Here is a 27,037-nt window from a genome sequence, read left to right on the forward strand (position 1 = left end):
GATATTTAGGGCAAAGCCCAGGCACTGGGGCCAACAAGGCCATTCAGCGCCGTAATGGAAAGAAAATAAATTATGTTAAAGTTATGAATTCATGAAGGAAATGATTAATAAATAAAATGAAGTGATGTGACCAATAAATAAGGGTATGAAGTTTAATGAATGATGTGCTATATACATAAAAAAAAAATTAATGTCATTAAAATTCTACGTGATGTAATAAATTAAATAAAATTAAATATCGTTAAAAATTTTAATACACTTTAAAAGAGATGATAGCAGAAATATCTGCTTCATCTCCCAAAATATCAGACAGGGATTTACCCTGAAAATATCTCTCTCTTTGGTTAAAATATCTGGGGCAGACCACCAGAATGTGCTCCACTGTTAGTGTCTCGTCACAGTAAGCACACTCTGGAGGGCTGCTTCCTTCTAAAATAAACTGATGGGTTAGACGAGTGTGCCCAATCCTTAATCTCGTTAAAATAACCTCTGTTGTCTGTCAAGCTGGAATGACGAAGACCACGGTAGTACATTATCCCTAATATTTCTATATTTCTTATTATTGGCAAGAAGGGAGAAGTCCACCTTTCTTGCCATTTACTTAAAACATAAGATCTAATGGGACCTTTTAGATCTGTATGAGGCACTTTTCTAAAAGAGGTTTCTGATAAAATACTAGCAGCTTTCGCTTCCCTGTCTGCCATCTCGTTTCCTGAATCCCCACGTGAGAAGGGACCCAACAGAAAGAGACTGATTTACGTCGACAATATATACGAAAAAGCCACTCCTGAACTTTTTCAATTAATGGATGAAAGCTATTAAATTTTTTTAATAGCTTCTAAGGTGCTTCTAGAGTCTGAGTATATGACAAAATTAGAGTCACTACTTTGAAAAACTAAATCTAGGGCAGACACTACGGCTGTTAATTCGGCAGTAAATATTGATGCAGAGTCAGGTAATTTAGCTGTGTACGCTGTATCACCAAGGATAACAGCGCAACCAACACCACTATCTGACTTAGATCCATCTGTATAAATTTTTGTAAAATTAGTATGGGTAACATCGTGCTCTAAGAATTTTCCCTAATCTCTTCTACAGTGCAGTCCTTTTTGTTAAACAGTTTTTACATATTGATGCTTCTGGGATAAGCCATGGAGGATTTACAGGATATTCTACTTCCAGGACTTTCTGGGATTTAAGGTGATTATTCCTAACATCCTCATTCAGTCGAATTTGGAATGGTTTAGAAGCTCTTGTACCAGAAAAACTTGAGAGTCTGTTTCCTTTAGTGCTTGAAAGGAGGGATTTTTGGGAGCACTTTTCATTCTAGCCATGTATCGCAACCCTAGCTCTTGCCTTCTTAGATCAAGGGGTAAATGATCTGTGTCGACATAAATGCTTTCAACAGGCGAAGTTCTAAAAGCCCTGAGCATATTCTCAACCCCATGTTGTGTACAACATCCAGTTCCTTTAGCTTGGTTTTACAGGCTGAGGAATAAATCTGACAGCCATAGTCTAACTTAGATCGACACAGAGAGTCATATAGCCTCAGAAGGGATTTCTTATCAGCCCCAACTAAATCCAGAGACAACCTTTAAAATATTCATAGATTGTTTAACATTAAACTTTAGGGCATTTATGTGGCTAGCCCATGTTAATTTATGGTCAATAGTCATCCCCAGAAATTTAACTTCACTCGTAAGGAAGGATGGACCCTTTTAAACTAAGTGTGGGAACCTCTTCCACACGCCGGCACCTGGTGAATCTTACTGCAACTGTTTTGGAAGAGGAGAATTTGAAACCATTCTCATCAGCCCACTTAGTAATAGCATTAATAGACCTTTGCAAATGTTTACATACGGACAAGGAATCATATCCTGTGCAGTATATTGCAAGGTCATCGACAAAAAGCGAGCATTTAACAGGGGCGAGATTTTTTCAATCACACTATTTATTGCCACTGAAAAAGTGTTACACTTTAAACGCTTTCCCTTGGGGAACTCCTTCCTCCTGCATAAAAGGTTGGGAGAAGGAGTTTCCCCACTTACCTTAAAAAGTCTGTCTGATAAAAAGGAATATATAAACCTGACCATTCTTCCACATATGCCCATCTTGTGCAATTGTTTCATGATGCCAATTCTCCAGGTAGTGTCATATGCTTTCTCCAAGTCAAAAATATGCCAATGGTCTGACACTTTTGGCGAATCCTTGCTGGATTTGGTTGGTCAGCCTCAGCAAGGGATCAAGGGTGGAGCAGTTTTTTCTGAAACCAAATTGAAATGGCGATAGTAATCCTTTGGTCTCCAGGTGCCAAACCAGTCTAGTATTTATCATTTTCTCCATCAGCTTACATACACAGCTGGTAAGAGCTATTGGTCTATAGCTGGTGGCTTGGGAAGCATCTTTATTAGGCTTTTAACTGGGACAATTATGGATATTTTCCAGTCCTTGGGTAAAATTCCAGTTTCCCATATTTTGTTTATAATCTTCAGTAAATATTTTTTGGCATCATCTGGGAGGTGTTTCAGCATTTCATATATGATTGTATCCTCACCTGGAGCTGTGGATTCACTTGAGGAGAGCGCCTCACGAAGTTCTCTTAGGAAAATTTGTAGTTGTATGGTTCAGATTTTCCCTGAATCAAACTTCAGACACATTTCAGAATTCCTAATTCTTTGAAATTCTGGAGAATAATTGTTAGGCTGGAAACTTTAGAAAAGTGTTTTCCTAGCTCATTGGCAACTTCAGTGGGCTCTGTGATTAGAGTGTCATTTATTTTTAATGAGGGCAATGGTGACGCTACAAATTTTCCACTCAGTTTCCTTATTTTGCGCCACACCACTCTTAGTGGGGTCTTGGAGTTTATTCCATTAATATAGTAAAGCCAACATTCTCTTTTGGCTTTCTTATAAAAGCGCCGCTGCTTGGCTAAAGCACGTTTGTAGATTAATTTAGACTGAGGGGAGCCACTAGTTTTGTAACGTCTGTAGCATTTCCTAGTCACTTTTCTCAGAATACCACATGTCTTATTCCACCAGGGAACTGCAGGTCTACGAGGTTTGCCTTTTGTTTTGGAATCGAGCTTTCAGCACTCTTCAAAGTAGATTCAATAAAGTAATCATAGGCATCTAGATGAGAATGAAAGGACTCAAACTCCCTATCTAGATTGACACCCTTTACTAAATTTATCCCAGTCTGCGTCCTCTACCTTCCACTTAGGTAAAACTTCAGATGGAGCATTCAGAGCATATTTCAAATGGATCGGGTAGTGATCACTTCCATTTAAATCTTCATTAACAGACCAATTAAAATCAAGGTGGATACTAGTTGAAGAAATACTAAGGTCCAGTGCAGAGAAATGATTATCGTGAATGTTGTGGAAAGTCATTGACCCATTATTATACAGGGTAACATCATTCCTGTCAATAAGGTCTTCGATTAATTTCCCTTTACTATCTAAAACCGACTTCCCCAAAGGGGATTGTGGGCATTAAAATCACCTAGCAAAAGTAAAGGAGCTGGAAGTTGGTCAATTAACGACTGAATATCTCCAATGTTAAAATCAAGGTCTGGTGGAAGGTATAAGGAGCAGATTGTTATCCTCTTTTCCAAAATGACTGAAATAGCGACAGCTTGTAGTGTTGTATTTAATTGTATTGTGGAGTGCTGTAGAGATTTATTAATAATAATTGCAGCACCTCCATGGGCACGATCACCAATTGGGGATATGATTTAAATATTGAATAATTTAGTCCAGGATTATAAACAGAGTTGCCTAACATTGTTTCCTGTAGGCATATAATCCCTGGATTAAATTCATGCATTAAAACTTTAAGGTCTTCTGTACGGGCTCTGAGACCTTTACAGTTCCACTGAAGAATATCGAGCAAGAATGCTAAGGTGGTAAAATGTGCTACTTCCCACTCCTTGGAGGGGAAGTACTGTTCCTAGGGTGGAGTGGGAAATTCTCCTTTATAAGAGATTGTTTTCTTAATCCCTTTTCATCTGAATTGGTGTTCAGGGTCTTTGGTTGATCTTCATATTTTTTATTATGAACCTGATGTTCAGAATTATTGCTGTGGTTCTGTGCACCACTAATCCTATTTGTCTTAGGGCGGCAAGACTGAATTGAACTCAGATGTTTTTGTTCTGAAACTACTTTTGGAACCACCTTTCTAGGAGGAGAGATGTCTTCCAAAACACTGAACCCATTTGAAGTTTTTATTATAAAATTATCATTATTTGGGGAACTATTTCTTGTGCGTTTCTTGGTAGTTGCAACTGTAGTTTTATTATTATTTTTGTTTGTGGCTGTGGCGATTGATGGCTCTGAACTAGCTCTATCTAATTGGGATTGTTCCTTTAGCTTATTTTGGTTTGAAGTATTTTCAGAATATTTTCCTGAATTATTGGCTGATTTGGCACCCTTATTTTTGGAGATGAATCGACAGCTGTGGATGTGGTGGAAGATAAATTTTCTGTGCTTTTGGAAGTACAATTTTTGCTACTGGACTTCAAAGCACTTGCCAATGAAAGTTTCTCACCAGTTTGGAGATTTTCATTATTATTTATGGTTCGAGAAATACCAGGTTTGTGATATCTTCCATCAGACACAGTTATTGGTGGCCTTACATTGTTGGAAGTTTTCATAAGTTTTATTACAGAAGCATACGTAGTGTTGGCACTTTTGTTTGCCCTCATTACCGTGCGCTTTGCTTCACTAATGCTAATATGTTCATTATCTGCCACTGCCAACACGTCTTGTTCAAATTTATATCTGGGACAAGCCCTAGAGTTTGGTGTGTGATCACCCTTGCAAAGAAAACAGTATCGGGCTGCTTTGCAATCATCAAATTATCGTGCTCTGCAGAGCACACAGGACATCTTTTTTATTGTTATCGCAAGAGTTTTGAATGTGGCCATATTCAAAGCATTTCATGACACTGTCTAGACTTTTTATATTTTTTAACCTGCATCCTCTCATGGCCAACAATGATGGTATCAGGTAGGTAATTGAGGAGAAGGTTAAAAGAATAGCTGCATCACCACCCAGTTTTTTACATGAGATACACAAGGAGGGGCATCGATGGAGAATCTCCTCCTCTTTAAAAACATGCAGATCTTTTGAGTAAACTACTCCTTTCAGTGTATTAAAGAATCTGTGAGATGAAATAGATTCAATATTTCCACTTTCAGGAGGTTTAAAGTTAGCTAACAGAACTGCTTGAGTCTCATTTCCAGCTTTTATTAGAAGATTCTTTCCATACCGTTTCAAATTTCCTATGGGAATGGAACCAACCTTGCTCTCAATGCAGTCAGCAGCTTTTATCAAATTTTTCCCTCCTCCTTGTAGATAGCAACATGCCATAGAGGGGGAGGAAGAGCTCTGGTACATGGGACTGGTCCATGTTCTTCAGCCTTTGGAACAAAGTCAAATGGCTCATCATTCAAGTTTTTCACTGAAAACACTTTCGTGCTGACAACTGAGTCATTTAGAATGTGGCCATGGAGTCTCTGTTGTGCCTCACTAGCTTCCAAGGGAGAGGAAAATTTGATAAAAGCACAAAATGACTGCTTATCTTTTCTAGAACTAATTTAATTCTTTCCACTTTGCTGAATTGCTTCACTACACTGTATAAACATTCGTAATCTAATGATAAGTTTACATTAGTGCAATAAAGGACCCTATTATTTGAATCAAATCCACCAGATTTATTAACACCCTGGTGTCTCAGTGTTTGGTTCTGTCCAACAGCCAAGCCCGTATCCATGTTCATGCCAGAAGTCGTTGCCAGTGCCGTTAAGTCATCGGATCCAGGGGAGGGAGAACTAGAAGCCAAATCCATAAGTTTAAACCAGTCCACATGCAAAGGTCCAAAAAGTGCACACCCGACACCCAAGAGCCCCGCACAGACCCCGACAACATATCAAAAGGACAAACTGGGCAGCTCCACTGCTCAGCTTCCCACCCCAACACACTCCCAAAGCCCACGAAGAGACCCCAAGATGCCAAGCATGCACACATCAGACCACCACACACAAACTGGTTCATCCACCCACCCAAAACTGCTTGGTCATATCAAGAAAGTATCGTAAATCAGTCAGGTATTCGCATTCTCCACCAATGGCACAAGTGAGAGTTGACTCCCAACAGTCCACCCCATACCCTACCCTTTCAGGATAGCACCAGTACGCTTGCAGTGGCCCAGGTATAAGCCAATCCGCCTGCTGGGAGTTCTGCCCCACTAATGGGGACTGACTCCCCACTCCAACCGTACTCGTGGGCTTCCGGACAAAAGCCAGGAGTCCCACCTCCAAAAACCAGCCCCCCCTGGATTCCGATGGGCTGATCCCCAGAGATGGTTCCGCCCTCAAGATAGCAGTGGGAAAATCCCATCACCATCTCTTAGGTCCAAACTATCTCAGGTGGCGACTCAACCACCACAACTCCCACAATTAGCTTCGAATGCGAACCCCTTCCAAAAAACGATCCCTTCTCAGACTCACCTAAGCAGTAAAATTTTGCGAATGTGGAAATGTCCACGCCATTTAAACCAAAAACTATGTAGGATGATTCGTCAGGACCCGGGCCCAAAGGCCAGGGTCCCTTAGCCCCTCACCTCGTCAAGGCGTCCTACTCGAGGGGCCTCTCAGATGGGATCTAATATAACCATGCTGTTTCTAACTAACACATTTACAAACTCATTTAAGGCTAAGAAGTCAGTGGCCTCTGTCCAGCCCACAATTACCTTCTGCACCAGGAAAAGGTAATCTTCAAACCCTGAAGACTAGTTCTCTATGGCTACTATAGTGCCTTTCTCAATCACCTCACCTCTACAAACAAGGCTAGAGATTTCAGAAAACCTGGATGGTAGGTCTGAAACAGTATCAGTGTCTGAGTATGGGGAGGATGATGGTCATTCAAGGGAATACAGTAGCTGTCTTAGAGAACCAAGACTACCCATGGCTCCACTTGTCTCTTGTCACTTAACTCATTGGACAGATGGCAACCGCCTACTTGTGGCAGCTGAGGAGGGGAAATGCTATGTTCATCACAAGCAATCTGAGACAACAGCAACCTGACTGACTGCTGATCACTTCAGGAACACACACACAAAGGTACGTTCAACTGATGAGACATCAAGAATTTAGATAGTTTCTGACTATATATAAATCATCTTTGTAAAGACTTTCATAGATCATAGGCCACGTGTGAAGCTATGGAAGACTCCATGAGATTATTATGCTTACAAATGACTGTGATGATCTCTTGAAATTCACATCTAGACAGCTTGCCGAGAAGTTAATCCCTCTATACTCGAGGGATAGCTCACCTATCTGCTAACCTTGCCCATTCACAGGAACATGGTTTCTGGTCTATGCTGTGGATACCTGGAGGAACACAAATGTGCTAGGAAGACCCAGCCTCCAAATGACATTCAGAATCTTGGTCAACCAACATGCAGTATACACTTCTCTATGCTTGGTAGCAGACAAGCTTTTTAGAGGCAATAAGGAATGGGTACACATTGCCAGGCACATAAACCCTGAGCTTGTGGCCAACCACAAGCTACACAAGGAGGCAGGGTCACATGTGAACATGTCCTCCAAGAGCCGGCATACCCGAGAGGATCTGTTCTGAGTGAAGCCAACACTGGTACTTACATAATCCAGGGATCTTGTGCCAACAAAATACTAAATAAAAATATGTAAATTCACACTGATATATTTAGTGCTGAGGGAAGTTATGTAGATAAGATTCTAAAACTGAAATAATAAATTATCTATGTTTCATTTATCAAATTAAATTTTTAACCCTTTACAAGCAATGAGTGAGAAAACTTAATTCATATTGGTCTCCAATTTGTGAACATAACTCAAAAACCTGTCGCAGGATTTTTTTTAACTTTCTGAATGAAGATAACACAGATCACCTTTAAATATTACAGAGATCCTTAAATATTTCAAATTTTAATTTTTCAGTCTAAATTCTGAGATTTGAGCTAAATTAACTGATTGGTCTGCACTACTTACATCCAGGAAATAATATACTATAAAAGGCAATGGTTTGCATTTCCATAGGAAGAAATAATTGTGGCAAAATATTATCCAAAATTAACATTTTTATCCAAGGCCACTTAACCCAATCATTCATATCCCTGCTGCCCCAAAACTGTTTAACACTACAGTCACTATGGTCAAGCTGCTCCAAGGGATTTATAGCTTCTTGCAAGCAACTTCCTTTGAAAATATTCTATATATGGACTCTCTGCCACTTTATTAAACTGGCCCATCATATCCATTTGTTTTAACAGTGGTATGAGCATTCTTCCTTGTGCAGTGATTTTCTTCTCTGAAACCCTTTCAAAAAAAAAACATTCGGCTACCTATGGGTTGTTGCTTATACAGTAGAACCAGTCGCAACTTCATCAAAAAAGCTATGCAATCCAGTTTTTGTGTCGTAACTTGAGAAAACACTTAATATGTTTGAAAGATCCCATAACTTGAAAACCAACAACTGATATGTAATCAATATCCCATGTTTGAAGTTGGGTTCCCTTGTAAAAATGACGTTATAAAATATTTTAAGTTTGATATGTACTGAACAAATAACTACGCAGCTCTTAGTTTCTAACAACTGCAGCAGTTCAAAATTTGAAATTAGCAGTAACGTACTATTGTTTTGGTGTGGGTAACTAGACCTTGACCACTTTTAGGGAAGAATAGGTATAACAGTGCTGGAGAGCTTTGACCTTGTAGTTACTTGGTAAGTATATATATATATATATATATATATATATAAAACATATAAAACTTTATCATAACATGTCATTTTTATATAAGTAACTTACCAAGTAACTACATAGCTGAATCCCACATTGACAGGAAGTGGGATGCATGGACATGTTCTACCCAAAAACACTCAGTAGAGGAGAAGCGCTCATCTCAACCTGTAGTGACGCCACAGTAAAGCTGAGGGTCGTCCCTACTTCAGAGGGGAACCTTGCAGTTGAGAAGTACTCCAAAGACTGACAAGGTCTTACAAGAGCAAATGCCCTTGCCTTGGGTCCAGTACAATGAATACAACCAGAATTTGTTACCACACAACATTAAAAACAAAATCACCCAACCATTAAAAAAAACCAACAATTGGTGGGTACTCCCAGTACACAGTACCACCAGGCTTCCCAAAACTCTACATCCTTTAACAAGGCGAGGAGATAGAGGAATGGAAGGGGGTATCCCTATCCTTCTTCCCCCAATACCATGTCAGCCACAGCCAATGGACCTAACATACTGCAATTACTATGGATTGTCTCCACATCGTGCAAATAATGGGAGGCCAACACTGATTTTGACTTCCAGTATGTTGATTGGAGAATTGTGGAGAGCAAAGAGTTCTTAAAAACCAACGAAGTGGCGACTGCTCTTATCCCATGAGTTTTGACTTTGAAAACAGGGAGATCCTCCTCTTGAATCTTCAAGTGTGACTCAGAAATAACACTTTAAAAAGAGAGCCAAGGCGTTCTTAGATAACGGTCGTGAGGGGTTCTTCACCAAACAGATTCTGAGAAGGACCTCTGATTCCTTTGGCCCTATCCAAGTTACTCAAGTGCTCTAACTGGGCAAAGAGCTCTCTCTTGGTCTGCTGGCCCAAGGATATCCAACAAACTCTTGATCATGAATGAAAGAGGCCAGGGGCTGGACTGTGTTTCATCCTTTGCCAAGAATCCAAGCATGAATGAGCAGACCGCATCTCACTGCGAAAAATCCACTAGCCTACTAAAGGCATGTACTGTAATCCGCTGATCCTCTTTGCCATAGCGAAAGCAACTATTAAGAGAGTTTTCCTGGTTAAGCCTCAGCAATAAGGAGTGAAGGGACTCAAATGGAGGGCCGGAGAGCCATTTGAGAATGGCATCCAGATTCCAGGCGACTGACATAGACTTCTCTTGCTTGGAAGTGTCTAGGGACTTTATTAGGTTACTTATGTCTTGATTAGTAAACAAATCCAGACTTCTATAACCTCTAATTGTGGAGGTTGCCAAACCTTGAAAGGACCTCAAAACAAGAAAAAATCAGCGATCTATGCTACAGAGGTTTTAAAAGACGATACACCATGTCTTCAACACCAGTCACGAAAGACTGTCCACTTTGCCCAGTACACATTAGTGGAAGACTGATGCCTGCACTTGGCGATTGCTTCTGCAGCTTTTCTTGAAAAGCCCTTCACTCTGACAAGCTCCCTGTCAGAACAAGAGCAGAGAAGCCTTAATGGAAGTGATGGAAGTGAGGCTGCTTTAGAAGACTTCTCTTCTGAGGTAGAAATCTGGGGAAGTCTGTTAGGAGACTGAGAAGGTCCGGGAACCACTCCTCCTGTGTGGCCAAAATGGAGCTACCAACATCATGAATGTGTTGGTGTGAGCCATGAACTTGGTTAAGACTTCTCTCACCATGCTGAACAGTGGGAAGGCTTAGACATCCAAGTCCGACCAGTCCTGGAGCACGGAATCTGTCGCCCACGCCAGAGGGTCCGGGGCTGGGGAACAGTAAATGGGGAGGCAATGGTTCCTCGACACAGCAAACAGGTCTATTGACGGCTTTCCCAACCATTTCCACAGGTCAGTGCACACCTGTAGATTCAGTGTCCATTCCTTAGGTAGGACCTGTTTGCAACGACTTAGCTCGACCGCAAGAACATTTAACTTGCTCTGGATGAAGTGAGTTATTAACCCTGGTGCGGCTGTTCTCGGCCCAGAGGAGATGATCCTTGGCCCCTTCATAAAGGGAGAATGAGTGAGTCCTCCCAATTCTTGATATAGGCCAATGCAATCGTGTCGTCCGAATGGACTATGACTGTCTTGCCACATGTTGCTGTCACAAAATGCTGAAGGGCCAAATGTCTCGCCTTCAGCTTCCTTACATTGACAGGTAGCCTTTCTTCTAACAACCACGTCCCGGAAATCTCCATGTCGTTTAAAAGAGCCCCCAACCCAGATCCAACGCACCTGAGTACGTTAGGTCGGGGCTCAGCGGTTGCAATGACTTTCCCACTAAAAACACCACCTCTGCAAGCCACCACCGAAGATCCTCCTTTATCTCGGGAGTGATGCAGAAAATGAAGGAGTCTGGGAGAGTTTTTCTGTGCCAACTGGCTTTTAGGAAGAATTGCAGGACTCTTGTGTGTAACCTTCCTAAAGGCACGAACTTCTCGATGGACAAGTGTGTACCCAGCAGACTCATCCACTCATTGGCTGTGCATGCCAGGTGAGACGAAGTTTCTTACTTTCTTCAGTCAGTGTTGAATCCTTTTGTGGGATGGAAAAGCCTGAAAAGTCAGAGCATCGATCCTCATCCCCAAATATAGAATCGATTGCGTTGGAGCTAACTGGGATTTCTGAAAACTGATTAAAAGACCCAACTCTTGGGCAGGCAGAATAGTCCTTTGAAGGTCCTCTGTGCATCTTGTTCTCGATTGGGAGCGTAGTAACCAGATGTCCAGACACAGACAGACATTGATACCCATGAGATGGAGCCATCTTGCCTACAGGGGCAAGAACACGGGTGAAGACTTGCGGGGCTGTAGAGAGGCCAAAACACAAAACCCTGAACTGAAGGACCCTGCCCTGAAATACGGACCTCAGATATTTCCTGGAGTCCGGACGTACTGAGACATGGAAGTATGCATCCTGCATGTCGATCGTTACCATACAGTCTCCCTGATGAATGGCTGATAGGACTGATCAGTTCGTTTCCATCTTGAACTTGGTGGTCTGCACAAAAAAATTCAATGCGCTGATGTCCAGGACAGGTCTCCAACCTCCCAACACCTTGGGGATGATGAACAGACTTGTAAAACCCCTCTGTGCTTAAATCTTCAACCACCTTTACAGCTCTTTTCCTGAGTAGAGAAGAGACTTCTTCCTTCAGGGTCAAAAACCTCTCCGGGCCTTCCGAATAGGCTGTTAAGCTGATGGGCAAGGACGTCAAAGGAGGTTTTTCCCCGAATGGGATGGCATAGCACTCTTGTAGGACTTTCACTACTGAGGGTTCTGCATTCCTAGTTTCCCATTTGCCCCAGAAATGGAGAAGCCTGGCTCCCACGGAGACACAGAGGACCGGAACCTCACTTGCGATAGGCCAGTTTGGAGGATGGCTTCTTGACTGGTAGGACTGTCAACAGGTTCGAGCACAGAGAAGCTGAAACTTGGCTCTTCCGCCTTGAAATGGCTGCTGCTGCAACAGGGAGACAGTCCTCGTACTGAACAAGACTGAAGTGCCAGGGTTGGTTCCTTGGAACGCCTTATTGACTGCATTTATTGACTGCGTTAAAAGATCCTGTGTCGACTTCTTCTGCAAGTCCGACGCGACATACTTTATTATAGCTCTCAGGAATAAACCTGACCGATCTAAAGGTGCGAACAAGAGAGCCAATCTTTGAGAGGGAGTGACACCTTTTGTGGTAAAAGGGCACCACAATTACCTTTTCTTGGGAACTCTCATGTAGAATAAGGCAGCCAGCTCCTGGGAGCCATCCCTGATGGCCTTATCTGCACATGAGGGTACTTCCAATCAATCTGCAGTGAAGTTCTCTTGAAGTGTACTGCAGTCCTCTGTTTTCTTGGCTAATGCCCCCACTGTCCAGTCCAAAAAGCTGAATACCTCAAAGACTTTAAAGACATCTCTCACGAAACGGTCTAGCTCCAAGGATGCAAACGTGATCTTAGTGGAGTTAAAAGTGGAGCTCTGCATGGAGTCAACAAAGCTGGAGAAGTCCCCCTGGGAGGAGACAAGTTAAAAGCGGAGCTCTGCACGGAGTCAACAAAGCTGGAGAAGTCCCCCTGGGAGGAGACAAACTCCCAGAGAAGGAGTTTCCCCAGTGGAACAAGACAAGTACCCACCTGGCAACAAGCAAGATGGAAGTGCACTGAAAACCACCTTACCAAGCTCCCTCTTCTCCACAACCAACTGTCAATGCCCGCTAATGCCTTCCTAAAGGATGAGGGGAGGACCATCTTTGTAGCCTGGAGGACTTTACTGGCTGCCTTATCTTGAATGCTGAACCTGGCAACAATGGGGCCCTTGAGAGAAGAAAGTTGGATAGCAGAAGAGGAAGTACTTCAAGAGCACTGCATACACTGATGTAGGATGCTCTGTTCGATGGCTTCTTCATCGGCTTCATTGGATATAATGGGAGAAGGAGCTAAGCCCATCTGATCCTGCATAGCAGAAGGTTGCTTCTGCAAAAGGCTGAGGATGTTATCCAACTGCCATTGGATAGGCTCCAAAGAAGGATCCATGACAGCTGGGGTTGACACCGAATGCTTGGCTGCTGGCGCCAAGCATACTGGAGTTTGCACTGGCACAGGCTGGAAACTGGGCACCCAGGCTTCTTCAAACAGGAAGGCGCTCATCACAGAAGTGTCATACACAGTCCACTTGGGACTATGCCAAAAACTGCAGGAGGGAAGAGGACTATGCTCTTGCTCCCTAGGAAGCTTACGGGGAAGGGAAAGCCAGCTCAGCAGAAGTAACATGCCTTTTCAATGGCCTTGACACTTTCGAAAAACACTTAAGCCCTCTGTCCACACTAGTATCAAGTCACTGGACAACAGAGAATGAACATCCATATGACGCTTTTTCCAACAGCCGTCTGCCAAATCCTGGGTACGGTCAACAGGCTCGGTTGAGGGGGCAACTACCTGTGGGCAAACCCCACCAACCTCCCTTAGTCCTCCAGTTTGCCTCCTCCCAGGTTTTGGGGAGTTTGACATTGGCCTTTGCCTAGGAACATCGGTGGGACAAGTAGTCACCTGCTCCATTGACACTGCACTTGCACCAACACTAATCACATTCACTTGGTCCTTAAGGGCCTTAACAGAAGACCCAATCTGGGCTAGTGTTTTAATAAGCAGACCAAACTTTTGGTCTATCCTAGCTTCGAGGCTGGCAATGGCATCGGGTTCAAAAGAATGGGAACCAGGTTAGAGCCAGATACGGGAGTTTGAGGAGAAGTCAGAGGGCTGGTGAAAGGGGAGAAGGCAGTCAGAGGCATAAAAGGCACAGGTTGAAAAGCAATATCTGATTTCAGAGTGGAAACCTGACTAGCTAAACCCCTAGCCTTGGCTCTAGCAGCCCCTTTCTCTGTCTGGAGTTCATCAAGATGTGCATCCAAAACTTTCCACTTCCCCAGATCCCAGTCTTTGCATTCCTCACATTGAAGTTCAAATTTGCCCTCTACAATGGCAACACAGTGTGCGAGTCTAGTATTACAGTCTGTGTTGATACTCATACTAAAGCTAGAATCAAACATACTGTACTAAGTCAAAATTAATAAAGTCTGAATAAGGAACTAGCTAAGCTAATACTTATTAGCACGCTACCAACACGAATGAATACTGCACCAAAGGTGAAAGATACAACCATCAGGCGATATTCAAATCAGAGCTGCTCAACCAACCGACGAATTGAGCTCTCCAGCACTGCTGAGTGTTATACCTATTCTTCCCCAAAAGTGGGCAGGGTTTAGTTATCTACACCAAAACAATAACACGTTACCACAAATTTCAAATTTTGAACTGCCGTGATAGTTAGAAACTACTAGCTATGTAGTTACTTGATAAGTTACTTAAATAAAAAGTCCCTTTGTAAAGGGATAGTATCGTCCACAAAACTGATGTTCATCTAAATGCTAGCAAGGTAAGTTACATCTCACACAATTGACAGGTGTTGGCAATAATTCGTGGGGTACAGAATAGTCTGATTGAAATTACATACTAAAATACCCAAAACCAGCAACCATTGGAAACCATGGCTCAGTAAGCTAAGATATAGAAATCACTTTGGATGGTAGGGCAAAAGAAAAAATTTACTTTACCTAAAATGGGTTCTATATTTTGCAGCTCATATTAAATTTACCCTGTACCTAAATTTCACTCATAAAATCTTGCTGGTGTCTTAGTCCTATCTACAAATGCAACCCACCAGAAACCTAACACAGCCAAGTCGAGTTAACAATCTTTATTCAAGTCACACTTTAGATTAACTTCCATCGGATATTTTCTAAAGGTTGATGCAACAGACCATTACATATCCAGGTATTATTACACCTCATTGCCTAATCAACAAATATTTGACATTGCTCACATTACGTAAGTATTACAAAGACCTAACCTAACCTTATAAACTATGATTTTATGACATTTAGGTTGTCAAGACAGTGAAAAGGGAGCTGGAGTGGTTGGACAGCAGAATAAAGAGGCCTACAGAATAAAATGAGATGAAATACAAGGATCCAAGTGTGGAACTGGGAAAAACTCCACACTTGCAGAAGTAATGAGAGGGGTTGGACAGCAACAACATTATTAAACAGCATCCTCCCCTCCCCCCGGCATTTAAAGAGTTCAAAAGGTTAAGGCCAAATATTTGCACTACAGCTAGAATAATCTACTACTACAGTTTCTAGCAATATCAGAATAAATCCATGCAGACCCAATCACCTAAAATTAAGAAGTATCTGACCATTATCAATATATTAATTAAAATTTTATGTGATTTTCTGAACTTTAATACTGCCCATCTTGCCTAGGTCTACATATATAACCTTAACGTCATTTCCAAGCTTCTTATAGGCCTTCAACCTGCTTCCATGTCTACCTTATCACTAACCACCTGTGTCTGAGAATTTTAAGTATTTTCCAGCCTTCGGACATAACATCCCTGCAGCCTCCCCTGCAACCTCCTCATCTCCAATTCAGTTTTACGTTTCCCCACTGCATGAGCCTATCCAGGTATGAACCTTAACATTTTTTGGTCAAGCCTCTTCAAAACCTCCATATTCTTTCAAACTGCCCGTGACATCACACTGGGATAAATTCTGATCCAGTAAATTATTATAAGTTTCATTTGACATTATGAGTGTAAGGCCCTCTGGCAGGCCCTCAAGGTGCTCACCATCTAAACAACAAAACACTACCCTCCGTAGAATGTCAGTTTCCCCAGAAAACACAAATCGATAACTTACAGCTGAATCAGTGATTTTTGTGGATTTTCAGGAACTACAATATTTTATTTGTAAAACAAAATTCAACCATAAATGTAAAGCATGTCAAGCTTTTGAATCATATGTATGAGAAAACTCTTCTCATGTTGGACAAAGAATTATTAGGTATTTTTCCTGTGTGAGAAAGCACAACTGATCATAATTATGCCCTTCTTGTTCTAATGTTCTACACTACTTTTCCACTCACAGAAATCAATGTCTTGTCAGAATTTTGTAATAATAAATCAGTTAGAAGTTGACAATGTGTGTGTCTACACTCGCATCCTAAACTGGTGACCACCAAGATGACTGATCCTGCCAGCTCTCTCAACATCATCGCAGCTGCACCCATCCACCTAACCCCTTTCACAACACACAACCTAGAGGCCTGGTTCTTTAGGGCAGAGACACTCTTCAAAAAATATCATGTAGTCATTGTCATAAAAAGCTGCCTCCATCCTCAAATTCCTACCCGACAATGTCTTAGAACAAATAGAGTGGTTAGCTGAGCCAGACACCACAGCCACATATGAGACTTTGGAGGCACAACTAAGGTCATCCTTCAGCATGCCCCCTGCCCTCAGAGCTAGAAAATTCCTAGATAACATAGGAATGACAATAGATCATTTGTCTTCACACACCTACAAGCAACTTCAACGGCTAATAACAATCCCTGCCACAAACAGCCAACCAGAGACTACGCCGGACTTAGTGCACGAAGTCCTCCAGACAAAGTTGCTATGCAAAACAGTCACTGCAATTCCCAACGCATCCACCATGCTCCTTGTGGAAATTCTCAAAATGGCAGGCGCAGTTCATTTGACCCTGACATCATCAGAGACCACTCAACCACCTGCAGCAGCAGCCGCCACCACAACCACAAACCCAAAGTGACAAAGAGACAGACATCGAGCCAGATTTCGCCACTGCTCCCATACGCTACTCCTGAAACTACAAGAGGGAAAGCAAACAACCGCCAGATCAGAAAATACAAACCGACACACGACAAACCAAGGATCAAAAAAAGAACCAAAGGGCTTTTGCTTCTTCCACTGAAGATTCAGGAGCAAGGCTCAAAAATGTGAACAAGGCTGTATGCTGTCAAAACATGCAGTAGGGCCGCATCAGCAGCCCAACCAACTAACCATCAGTGACAGTCAGACCGGTTGCCTCATAAGGGGAATGAGTCTGCCTTTCGCTGTCTTTCTTCCAGGAAAAGGCAAAAACACAGCACCAATAGTTGTTCATCCCAGCCAACCTGAATGAACGGCTAAAACCAGCCCCCCAACACTCTCCATGTGTCTACTGCCAACGGCACCCTGCTAAAAATTAATGGAACCAGAAGTATGAAAGTATTCAATAGCAAACCATACAGTTGGACATTCATCACAGCACACATCACCATTGCACTACTCAGAGCAGACTTCCTGAAGGTGCAAGGCATGCTGGTAGATGTATCAAGACAACTGCTCTTTCAGAGATGCCCCTATAGCCCCTATCATTCCAAGGACAACAACAAACTCCACATTGGGAGCAGAAATCTCTCACCTCCTTCAGAAATTTCCTGAAGTGTTCAAGGACGACCTCCAGCATGACTTCACGTGCCCTACAAAACACACTTCAAACATCATACTGTATCATCACTGAGGGCCCCAAGTACACGCACATTCTAGATGGCTGGCTCCATACAAACCAAACACAAAAGTACTCCATGATACGGAACAGACAGGAATCTGCCAGAAAGCCTCCAGCCTGTGGGCATCCCCCCCTCTACGTGGTGCCTAAGCAGACGGTACATGGTGGCCCTGCGGTGACTATCGGCGCCTTAATGTTAAAAAGTACCAGAGAGGTACACCTTGCCTACTATCGCAGACTTAACTAATCACCTCAAAGGAGCAAGAATATTCACAAAAACTGATCTTCAGAAAGGATACTACAAAGTCCCAGTAGCAAAAGGAGACGTAGAAAAGACAGCAATCATCACTCCTTCCAGGACACATACTTTTAATTACAGCTGTTTTGGCCTTCCAAACGCAGGGGCTACTTTTCAACAGCTTATGGATGACATCCTCAGAGAATTAGCCCCTGCATCGTTTATATCAACGATATTTTCAGACCCAACTGTAAACAGCACATTAAGGAAGTAAAACAAGTCCTCAAGAAACTAAAAGAAAATGGACTAGTAGTCCAACAAGATAACTGTGCATGGGCGAAAAATACAAAAAAATTTCTTGATCATCAAATAAGCTCCAAAGGAGTTAAACCTCTCCCAATGAAGGTCCAAGGCGTAACAGAGTTCCCAAGGCCAAGAAACATTAAATCACTTCAAGAGTTCAGTGGCATGATCAATTAAAGGATTTTGACAAAGGAATAATCTATTTCTGGAGAGGGGCCCGTGTCACCCGGTGAAATAGTCCATTCAGCACTTATTTCTAGGTAATTCTGTTGCTAGATACCAGAGAAAGCTAAATGAAATGCTGGAGTTACTACCCCCAGAGCGAGCTCCACTAGATGGAGTCGTGTATGGAAAAGGGTGAACTACAAAAACACGGAACCTTATCCTATAGAGATTCCCAATGTCAAAAGTCCCAACGAGAGAGGTGCCGATACAAGCCCATGCACTACTCGCGGACTGTATGCAAGGCAACACTAGCCGCATTCCATGTTAGCACCCACCTCACTAGAATGAAGTTTACCAAGGGAGGGAGAGAATGAAAAACAGGGGTGGGTCACCGGGTGACACGGGCCCCTCTCCAGAAATAGATTTTTCCTTTGTCAAAATCCTTTTTCTGGATCGGGGTCCCGTGTCACCCGGTGAAATAATAACAGAAATAAACATCATTCTTATGCTATTAAAGACTTAAATAGAGACGTTGAAAACTAGAAGAATTCTACCCTGAACATTAGTAAGGTCCTCTAAGTTCATGTAATGAAAATAATGTAAGTGGTCACCGTCTAAGGTCATGAGCTTAGAATAGCACCTGAATAGGCTACCACAGTTTTATTACAAATCTTTAAAAGGATAACCCAAATCACTATACTGGGCTGCTTAGCAAGGAACACCTTTTCAAGGACCAAAAAAAGCCCTTGGTTCTACTGCAATACTGTTTCCTCTCTCCCATAGGTCTCTTACACTGACCACAGATGCAGGTAGCACAGCGATGGGCGCAGTACTCAAGCAGGACACAGACGATGGTCGTCACCCACTGGCATTCTTCAACAAAAAGCTATCTCCAGCAGAACAGAAATATGCCACATTCAACAGAAAGCTGCTGACAGTCCACCACACCATCCGACAATTCAGGCCTATGCTCACGGGATGAAAAAACGTGGTGCAAACTGACCATCAGCACTTGGTCCACGCCTTCACAAAAGAGATTGCCGGTTGGTGCGCCAACAGCGACAACTATCAGCAGTCTCTGATTTTCCTGCATCATCAGGTACCTGAAAGGCTCCTCAAACGTGGCAGATGTCCTTTCCAGAAAAAATTTTAATGCTGTCCAGATGGGGATGTCATATCCTGGAATTGCAATAGCCCAGAAGTGACCATTGCCTGCAAAATGAGTACTAGACGCCCTCGCCCCTATCTACTGCTGGCCTTCAGGAGAAAGGCTTTCAGTCTCACCCATGATCTGTCACACCCATCAGGCCACTCCACAGCCCATATCCCAACAGAACGACACATTTGGTGGGCAATGAAGATGGACATTAAGAAATGGGCTTGCAAATGTCTCCCCCTGCCAAATGTCCAAGGTCATGAGGCACCCAGAATCGGGGATAGGAGAATTCCAAACAACCAACTGCCGCCTCACCCATATTCACGTCTACATTGTAGGAGCCCTACCCCCTCCGAAGAGTACAAATACCTCTTCATCGTTGACCAAAACACCAGATGGCCCAAGGTAACACTTGTCAAACAGAAGACTGCAGAAAGTTGCAAGAAAGCTCCAATGAACTGGGTTAGCTGACACAGAATCCTCAGTACGTCACCAGCAACAGGGGGGCTAATTTCACATCGGCCCTATGGAACTCCCCCGCCGCCAGCCTCGGGACAAATATAAACCATATGACAGCCTACAACCCAGAAGCCAATGGTATGGTTGAGCAGTTCCATCGCACCCCTAAAGCAGCACTCACCACCAGATGTCAAGATGGGAGGTGAGGAAAGGAGTTGCCATGGATTTTATTATGACTGAGAGCAGCCCCACACACAACGTTCAATGCTTTACCGTTTGGGGTACGCTACTACAACCATTAGCAATACCAGCAGGCATATTTCAAGATGCGAATGAACCCACCACCCCCTCCGATGTCCGTAGAGCGGTAGAAAAATCATACCAGCAAGGAAAACAAACGTCGCAGCTAAGAAATTCTATGTCCCGACAGAACTCGAGTGTACAAAATATGCATTCGTCAGGACAGTGCACACTGACACCCCCTCCCGCAACTTACGGGATCTCACCACATCCTGCAGCGCAAACATAAGTGCTACAAGATGTCATTGGATGGAAGAACTACCCGGATCTCGGTACACAGACTACTAAAACAGCATACAAAGCTTTTGAGTCGTATGTATGAGAAAATTCTTCTCATGCTGGACAAAGAATTATTAGGTATTTTTCAGGTATGAGAAAACAACTGATAAAATGATGCCCTTCTAATGTCCTACACAACTTCCCGCTCACACAAAAACCAATGTCGTCAGAATTCTGTAATAATAAATCAGTTAGTAGTCGACCGTGTTTCTGTCTACACTCACATCCTAAATGAAAGTAACAGAATGACAAAATCTGGCAGACAATGTAGTCTCAAAGAAATTTGCCAATATTCCTGGTGTCTAAATGGGATCCGAAAAAAATCTACACTACAAATCATCTTCACATACAAACAAAATGCTTGGGAAATTTGAAAATAAAATTTTTCTAGCCAAACAAAACGCCATATACAGTACTGTGCTGTATTTGGGGACTGAGTCTCAAAGCATGCAAACATATGAAACAGTCTATACTATAAAAATTATTTAGCACATACATTATTCAGTTATTTTCTACCATTTTTTTGTGGAAAAATTTGCAGTTCAGCAAACTTACTGTGAATAAACTACCTACTTACTCTTAACTTTATACACGTATCTAGTATTCATGGTAGCCTTAAGCTACTGAACTTCATGTTATAGTGACAAGTACTGTAATCCAAAATTGTATAAACTTGTGTAAATTCATCATTATTACATAATGAACACGGCATAACTTTCGGTTCTATTTATTCCAATTATTTACTAAAATCTGCCAAATCTAATACACCTATGTGGCCGTCAGTTTTGCATATAAAAATTTGACTAGATTTCATTGATTTCATAGATACTTTATTTTCTGACACAGATGAACTAATGCCAATAAGATACTTTATTTTCTGACACAGATGAACTAATGCCATTTATTATTTATTGTGGGGTTAGAATGTTTATTCATTACAATTAATTCTTGGGCATAATGGTGCTTTTGATGGTACGGTGTTACTAGATGGGAATTAATCTCCCCATCAGTATTGAAAACACTGAAAGACCTGTTGATGATTATGTCTTTGCTTTACTAAGAAACTACACTACCTAACTAATTAAAGATTAGTTAGTGGTGTGCAATATAGAGATTTCTCCAAATGCAAAATCATTAATATATGAACTACCAAAGCTGTATCATCTGTTAAACAGAACACTGTAGTGGCTTAAGTTTGCATAGAAACTATTGAAAGTGGTCTAAACGTGTGTGGTTGCACAAACTTTAGGTTTATAAGCAATGAAACTGACGAGATGTACAAACAAAAAACCACATGACTCACTGAAATAGAAATATAATCCACATAGCGAACCGGAGAAAGCTATTAAACTATCCGCCTTGTCCTGCTCCTGGGTCTTCATGTGCCTACCATCCATCATCTGGCTGTAGCACCTTCACTGTCATGACCAACTCCCTTTAACAAAGAGCTCTGCTTTATATGTTATCAGAGTCTTTTCAGAATAACCTACACAGAGTTACTGCATAGCACACTGGGCTATCTCTTGAATCAAGCCAAATTAAACTATCAAGCTCAGTACATCAGTCAACTTGGAGACGGATTAACATATCTGATTCTCATTTGTTGCACCACTAGCAATACCAGCAGAGTATCATACCAGAATCAACTGGTTCTGGCATACTCGGTGCATAGATCAAATGACAAGATTTCGGAGTCTTATTTAAATCCCAACTGAAACTCCAATAGGTGGTCTGCAATGTTCAATGTATGGTGTCTATATGAGAATATCCTCTTGACCAACAATTTTTTGTAGATCTAAAAACCTACAGGGATTATCAATATCAAAAATCCCTGACATGTTTCATGGACCAGAGTGAAAGAACCTGAGCATGTACCCCTGAAGAGAGTAAGAAATTCTAAACTTCTGGTTGAAGAGAAATGACATTACATGGCTATAAAGGCAATGGACAATACATCTATTCTTAGAAAATCCAATAGTAGAACTGTAAAATTGACATCCACTGGCTTGCTGAATGATACAAGCGTTTTTTGTTAGGTCCACCAAATACCATCACAACTGGCAAAAACTCATTACAAGTCAGTAAAGATGCATTCAGCCTAGCACAAAGTAAAATATCAATGACACTTTCCTGAGATGCCATGGAACCAGGAGCCAACCAATTTAGAAACTCGGATGATAACTGCCAGAAATGTGAATAGGATGGAGAAACATTTGTATAAAATTTATGAATACATACAGTTAAGTATGATACACTCAATTGTAACTGGAGCATAAATATTTGTTTGACCCATACCCTACTTGTACTAAAAGTTCATGGACTTTTTCGAGAAATCCCGGGCTTATCTGTAAAAGTTAAAAGTTACTGCCAGACAATGCTTAGTCTATTGCACCAATATATAAGCCATGTTACACTGCAATATTGGTAGGTCTTTATGGTATTTGATGTCCTGTTGCAATACCAGCAGAGTATCATACCAGAATCAACTGGTTGTTCTAGCATACTCAGTGCATAGATCAAATGGCAAGATTTCGGAGTCTTATTTAAATCCCAACTGAAACCCCAATAGGTGGTCTGCAGTGTTCAATGTATGGTGTCTATATGAGAATATCCTCTTGACCAACAATTTTTTGCAGATCTAAAAACCCAGAGGGATTATCAATATCAGAAATCCCTGACATGAGGTTTCATGGACCAGAGTGAATGAACCTGAGCATGTACCCCTGAAGAGAGTAAGAAATTCTAAACTTCTGGCTGAAGAGAAATGACATTACATGGCTATAAAGGCAATGGACAATACATCTATTCTTAGAAAATCCAATAGTAGAACTGTAAAATTGACATCCACTGGCTTGCTGAATGATACAAGCGTTTTTTTGTTAGGTCCACCAAATACCATCACAACTGGCAAAACTCATTACAAGTCAGTAAAGATGCATTCAGCCTAGCACAAAGTAAAATATCAATGACACTTTCCTGAGATGCCATGGAACCAGGAGCCAACCAATTTAGAAACTAGGATGATAACTGCCAGAAATGTGAATAGGATGGAGAAACATTTGTATAAAATTTATGAATACATACAGTTAAGTATGATACACTCAATTGTAACTGGAGCATAAATATTTGTTTGACCCATACCCTACTTGTACTAAAAGTTCATGGACTTTTTCGAGGAATCCCAGGTTTTTTCTGTAAAAGTTGAAAGTTATTGCCAGACAATGCTTAGTCTATTACACCAATATAAAAGCCATGTTACACTGCAATATTGGTAGGTCTTCATTGTATTTGATGTCCTGTTGCATACAGGACAGTGTTTCCCACAGCAAGAGACTTTTTAAGCACTAACCGGATAATTATAGTTTACTGTTTATTTTTTTCTCTGGTCCCACCCTGTCGAAGACACTGCAGGAGATATATACGGTACTCTACATAGCTCATAATGCTCTGAAAACAGTCAACTTTTCTTGAAAGAATTTATATTATTCCTCGTGTCAATTATTCAATTATCATGGAACATTGACTTTTCAAGGCAATGTTTTGAACTTCCAGCAGTCACAGTAGTGCATACAACATATATTTCTGTAATTGCTTGCTTAAAATTTTGAACGGTATTATTTTACAATAGTTCCAACTCATTCTATAATAATTATAGTGTTATAGATGCATTTTGCATAAAAAACAATTGAACTTTGTCTCTGAACACTTTTTGGGGAAATTCACCATATTCGAGATATATATGAATGTTTATATAGCCTAATCACCATCCTCAAAAAATTTCTAAGTGTTTTATTTACTTTAACACGGACACATTTTGTGCTCTGATGCGAATTTGTTTTTGTTTAGAACTGCAATGTGGTTCTGATGCAAATTTTTTCCCCCTTAAAATTGCATTGTGGGTAGTTACGTGTTGTCTAGGAGTCACGTGACCTGGTGAAAATCTTACAGGTGTCAGACATTTTCGCTTGTCATTTGGTTGAAGTCTGGCAAAGAGTGAGGTGATGTCCAGTCTGTGTTCATCTTGTAACTTTGATTATTTTCGCTTAATTCACGATTTCTTTGAAAATGAAACATGATGCATTGATTTTTAAAGACAACATGGAGTGTTACTTGCAGCAGTACAGTTCAGTTTTACACCAATTATTACTTGAAGCTGCTAAATTATATCCACCTTTAAGTGACACTCAGCCACCATCACCACCTAGGGAATCATTTTCTGATGATGACGACGATGACACTGTAGATGAGCCACAACCATCTTGTTCTGGATATAACCCATCAAAACGTGTGTCCATCCAAAAAAGCTAAATTTATAATTGTTTTTAAAATAATATTGCAACATGGTTTACCTTCTGTAACCAGCACAACATTACCTCTTGCCAGTATATGCGTGCCTGCCAAAAATCCTTATAAATGCGGATAAATTTTTACTTCTCTGTTGCCATGGTTAAGGGATGTTAAGCTACATTACACTAGCCTGCGTTGCCTGACTATGGCTCGCTAAGTATACTATGATTTACCTCATTTTATTCATTAATTCAAATGCTGTTTTGTCCATGGTGATTTACCCCACCCAAAACCCCCATTCCCAAAGGGTACCTAACCTTGTTGGATGTAGTAGGGGTGTATAGGCTAGTAACTCAAAAACAACTCATTTCCCCAATATATTACTATCATAACCATTCAGAACACATTAAAACACATGAAAATACATAATTACTTTAAAAAAATGGAGTTGGAACTGTTGTAAAAATTTACCAATTGAACCATCATCACTGCTTAGAAAAAGCTCCAGCTAGCCTAAATCAATCCCATTTCTCTTACCTTAAGTGAACGGTTTGCTCGAACAAGTTTTAAAACAGATCACTCAGGTATGAAAAAAGTATTCATGCTAAGAGATTAATAAGCCAATGACATTAACAGATACCGTAGCTAAGCTAGTATACAAATGCATTATAATCATTCGGCTTCGTGCGAAAAATCGTGAAAATTATCCTCACTCAAAAAGAATGATGGCCAGCATTTTGAAGGAAAACAATCTGGTCGCATGTTAGCACTTTCGTCAAATGAACTCCTCGACAGTTTTCGTAGATTGCCTCATTGATGCTCTTCGAAGCAGTCACTGGGCATAAGAGTAAAACCGGCCTACGATGACTTGTTAGTCTCTAACGAAGCACATAGTTGAATCACAAACCTCCGCTAGCTCGTTTCACCCACAAAATCGCATACCATACTTCTGGTATTTCCTAATGATTTAACATGCAAAACAAAAGGCAATTATACCCTCACAGAAATTAAAAACGTTCTAACGTCTCTAGCCAACCGTAACCAAAACGAAAACAACCAACAAACTTGTAGACAAAAAAATACACTACATTCACAAACTTACCCTTTTAACGTTAATCTAAAACCACTTTTCAACGCCATACCGAAACGTTAAAAACCAGACTTCGAAAATAAAATCAATTTTACAATATGTAAAAACTTAAAAAAAAAGTTATTCAAAGCGCAAAGGTTGTACGGGGTAAGCACGAGAACTGAACCGTCACTGAGGACTGACTGACTGACTGGTCAAGGATGATGGAGTCGATGGACAACGCGCGCTTCTACAAACATTACCCCAAGGAGTCGTTAATAGAGTCCATCTTTGCTACGCTCATGTTAGTTTGAACTGAAGAATATTTTTTGTCCAAAGTATTAATTTCAGTGTTATGGTATTGAGGAAGGCCTCCAAGATTAATAATTAAATGTTTCATTTAATAAAGCTAATGAAAGGTGTAGATTATCCGTGCACTATCATTCCCTGTAAAGAAGTAATAAGTAAATCAGTATACTTCGTAAATTTTTTGTTTCTTTGTGGGAAATTCATGTACATGGTCGAGTGTAATTGTGTTTATCAAGGTGTCTTATAAAACATATCAGTGATGAGAAAATAGTTCATATGTCCTTTTATACAAAAAGTTAATTTGGATCCGAATTGCTTTTTGACACAATCTAGATTATACACAGGGCATTACTTTTGGTTTGTTTTTATTTGGTCAGAAGCATGTGTTAAACATGACCGTATTTCATCTATGATTTTTTTTTAAATAAGACTTGAAATAAAATCTGGAATCGGGAGCTCGAGTAATTATAATGATTACAAAAGTATATTTTTCAAACTTGAAATGATAAAGCTAATCATAGTGATTTTCATAACAAAAATATCACATATTAATCCTGTATATACCAGAAATAACAACAATATTAAAATCAAATGTACTCCGTAAACAGACATAAGAAATTATATAGAAAATATACAAGACATCTACTAATGTTTTTGTCTTTTTAAACGATACTGTCGCTTTTCTTTGTATGGGCTTTATTTTTAGTATCTTACGCAAACACCAGGTAAACATGGAACAAAAATCTGGTGAGTAGAATTACGTAACAACTATAAAGAAATGTTATGGCAAATGAA

At 41.0% G+C, this 27,037-nt stretch overlaps 1 protein-coding gene across 1 annotated transcript in view; it reads right to left on the minus strand.

Moving 5' to 3' along the window:
* The window catches only part of LOC136825006 (uncharacterized), a 44,105-nt gene extending 17,959 nt beyond the window's left edge, over window positions 1–26,146 (minus strand). Inside the window, exon 1 of the mRNA XM_067081003.1 lies at window positions 25,967–26,146. Within this exon, the coding sequence (XP_066937104.1) occupies window positions 25,967–26,004 (38 nt within the window). The 5' untranslated portion in view covers window positions 26,005–26,146. The remainder of the gene's footprint in view (window positions 1–25,966) is intronic.
* Between the last annotated feature and the right edge of the window lie 891 nt (window positions 26,147–27,037).

The sequence above is a fragment of the Macrobrachium rosenbergii genome, chromosome 36 (genome assembly GCF_040412425.1).
Source record: "Macrobrachium rosenbergii isolate ZJJX-2024 chromosome 36, ASM4041242v1, whole genome shotgun sequence".
In the NCBI taxonomy this organism is placed as follows: domain Eukaryota; kingdom Metazoa; phylum Arthropoda; class Malacostraca; order Decapoda; family Palaemonidae; genus Macrobrachium; species Macrobrachium rosenbergii.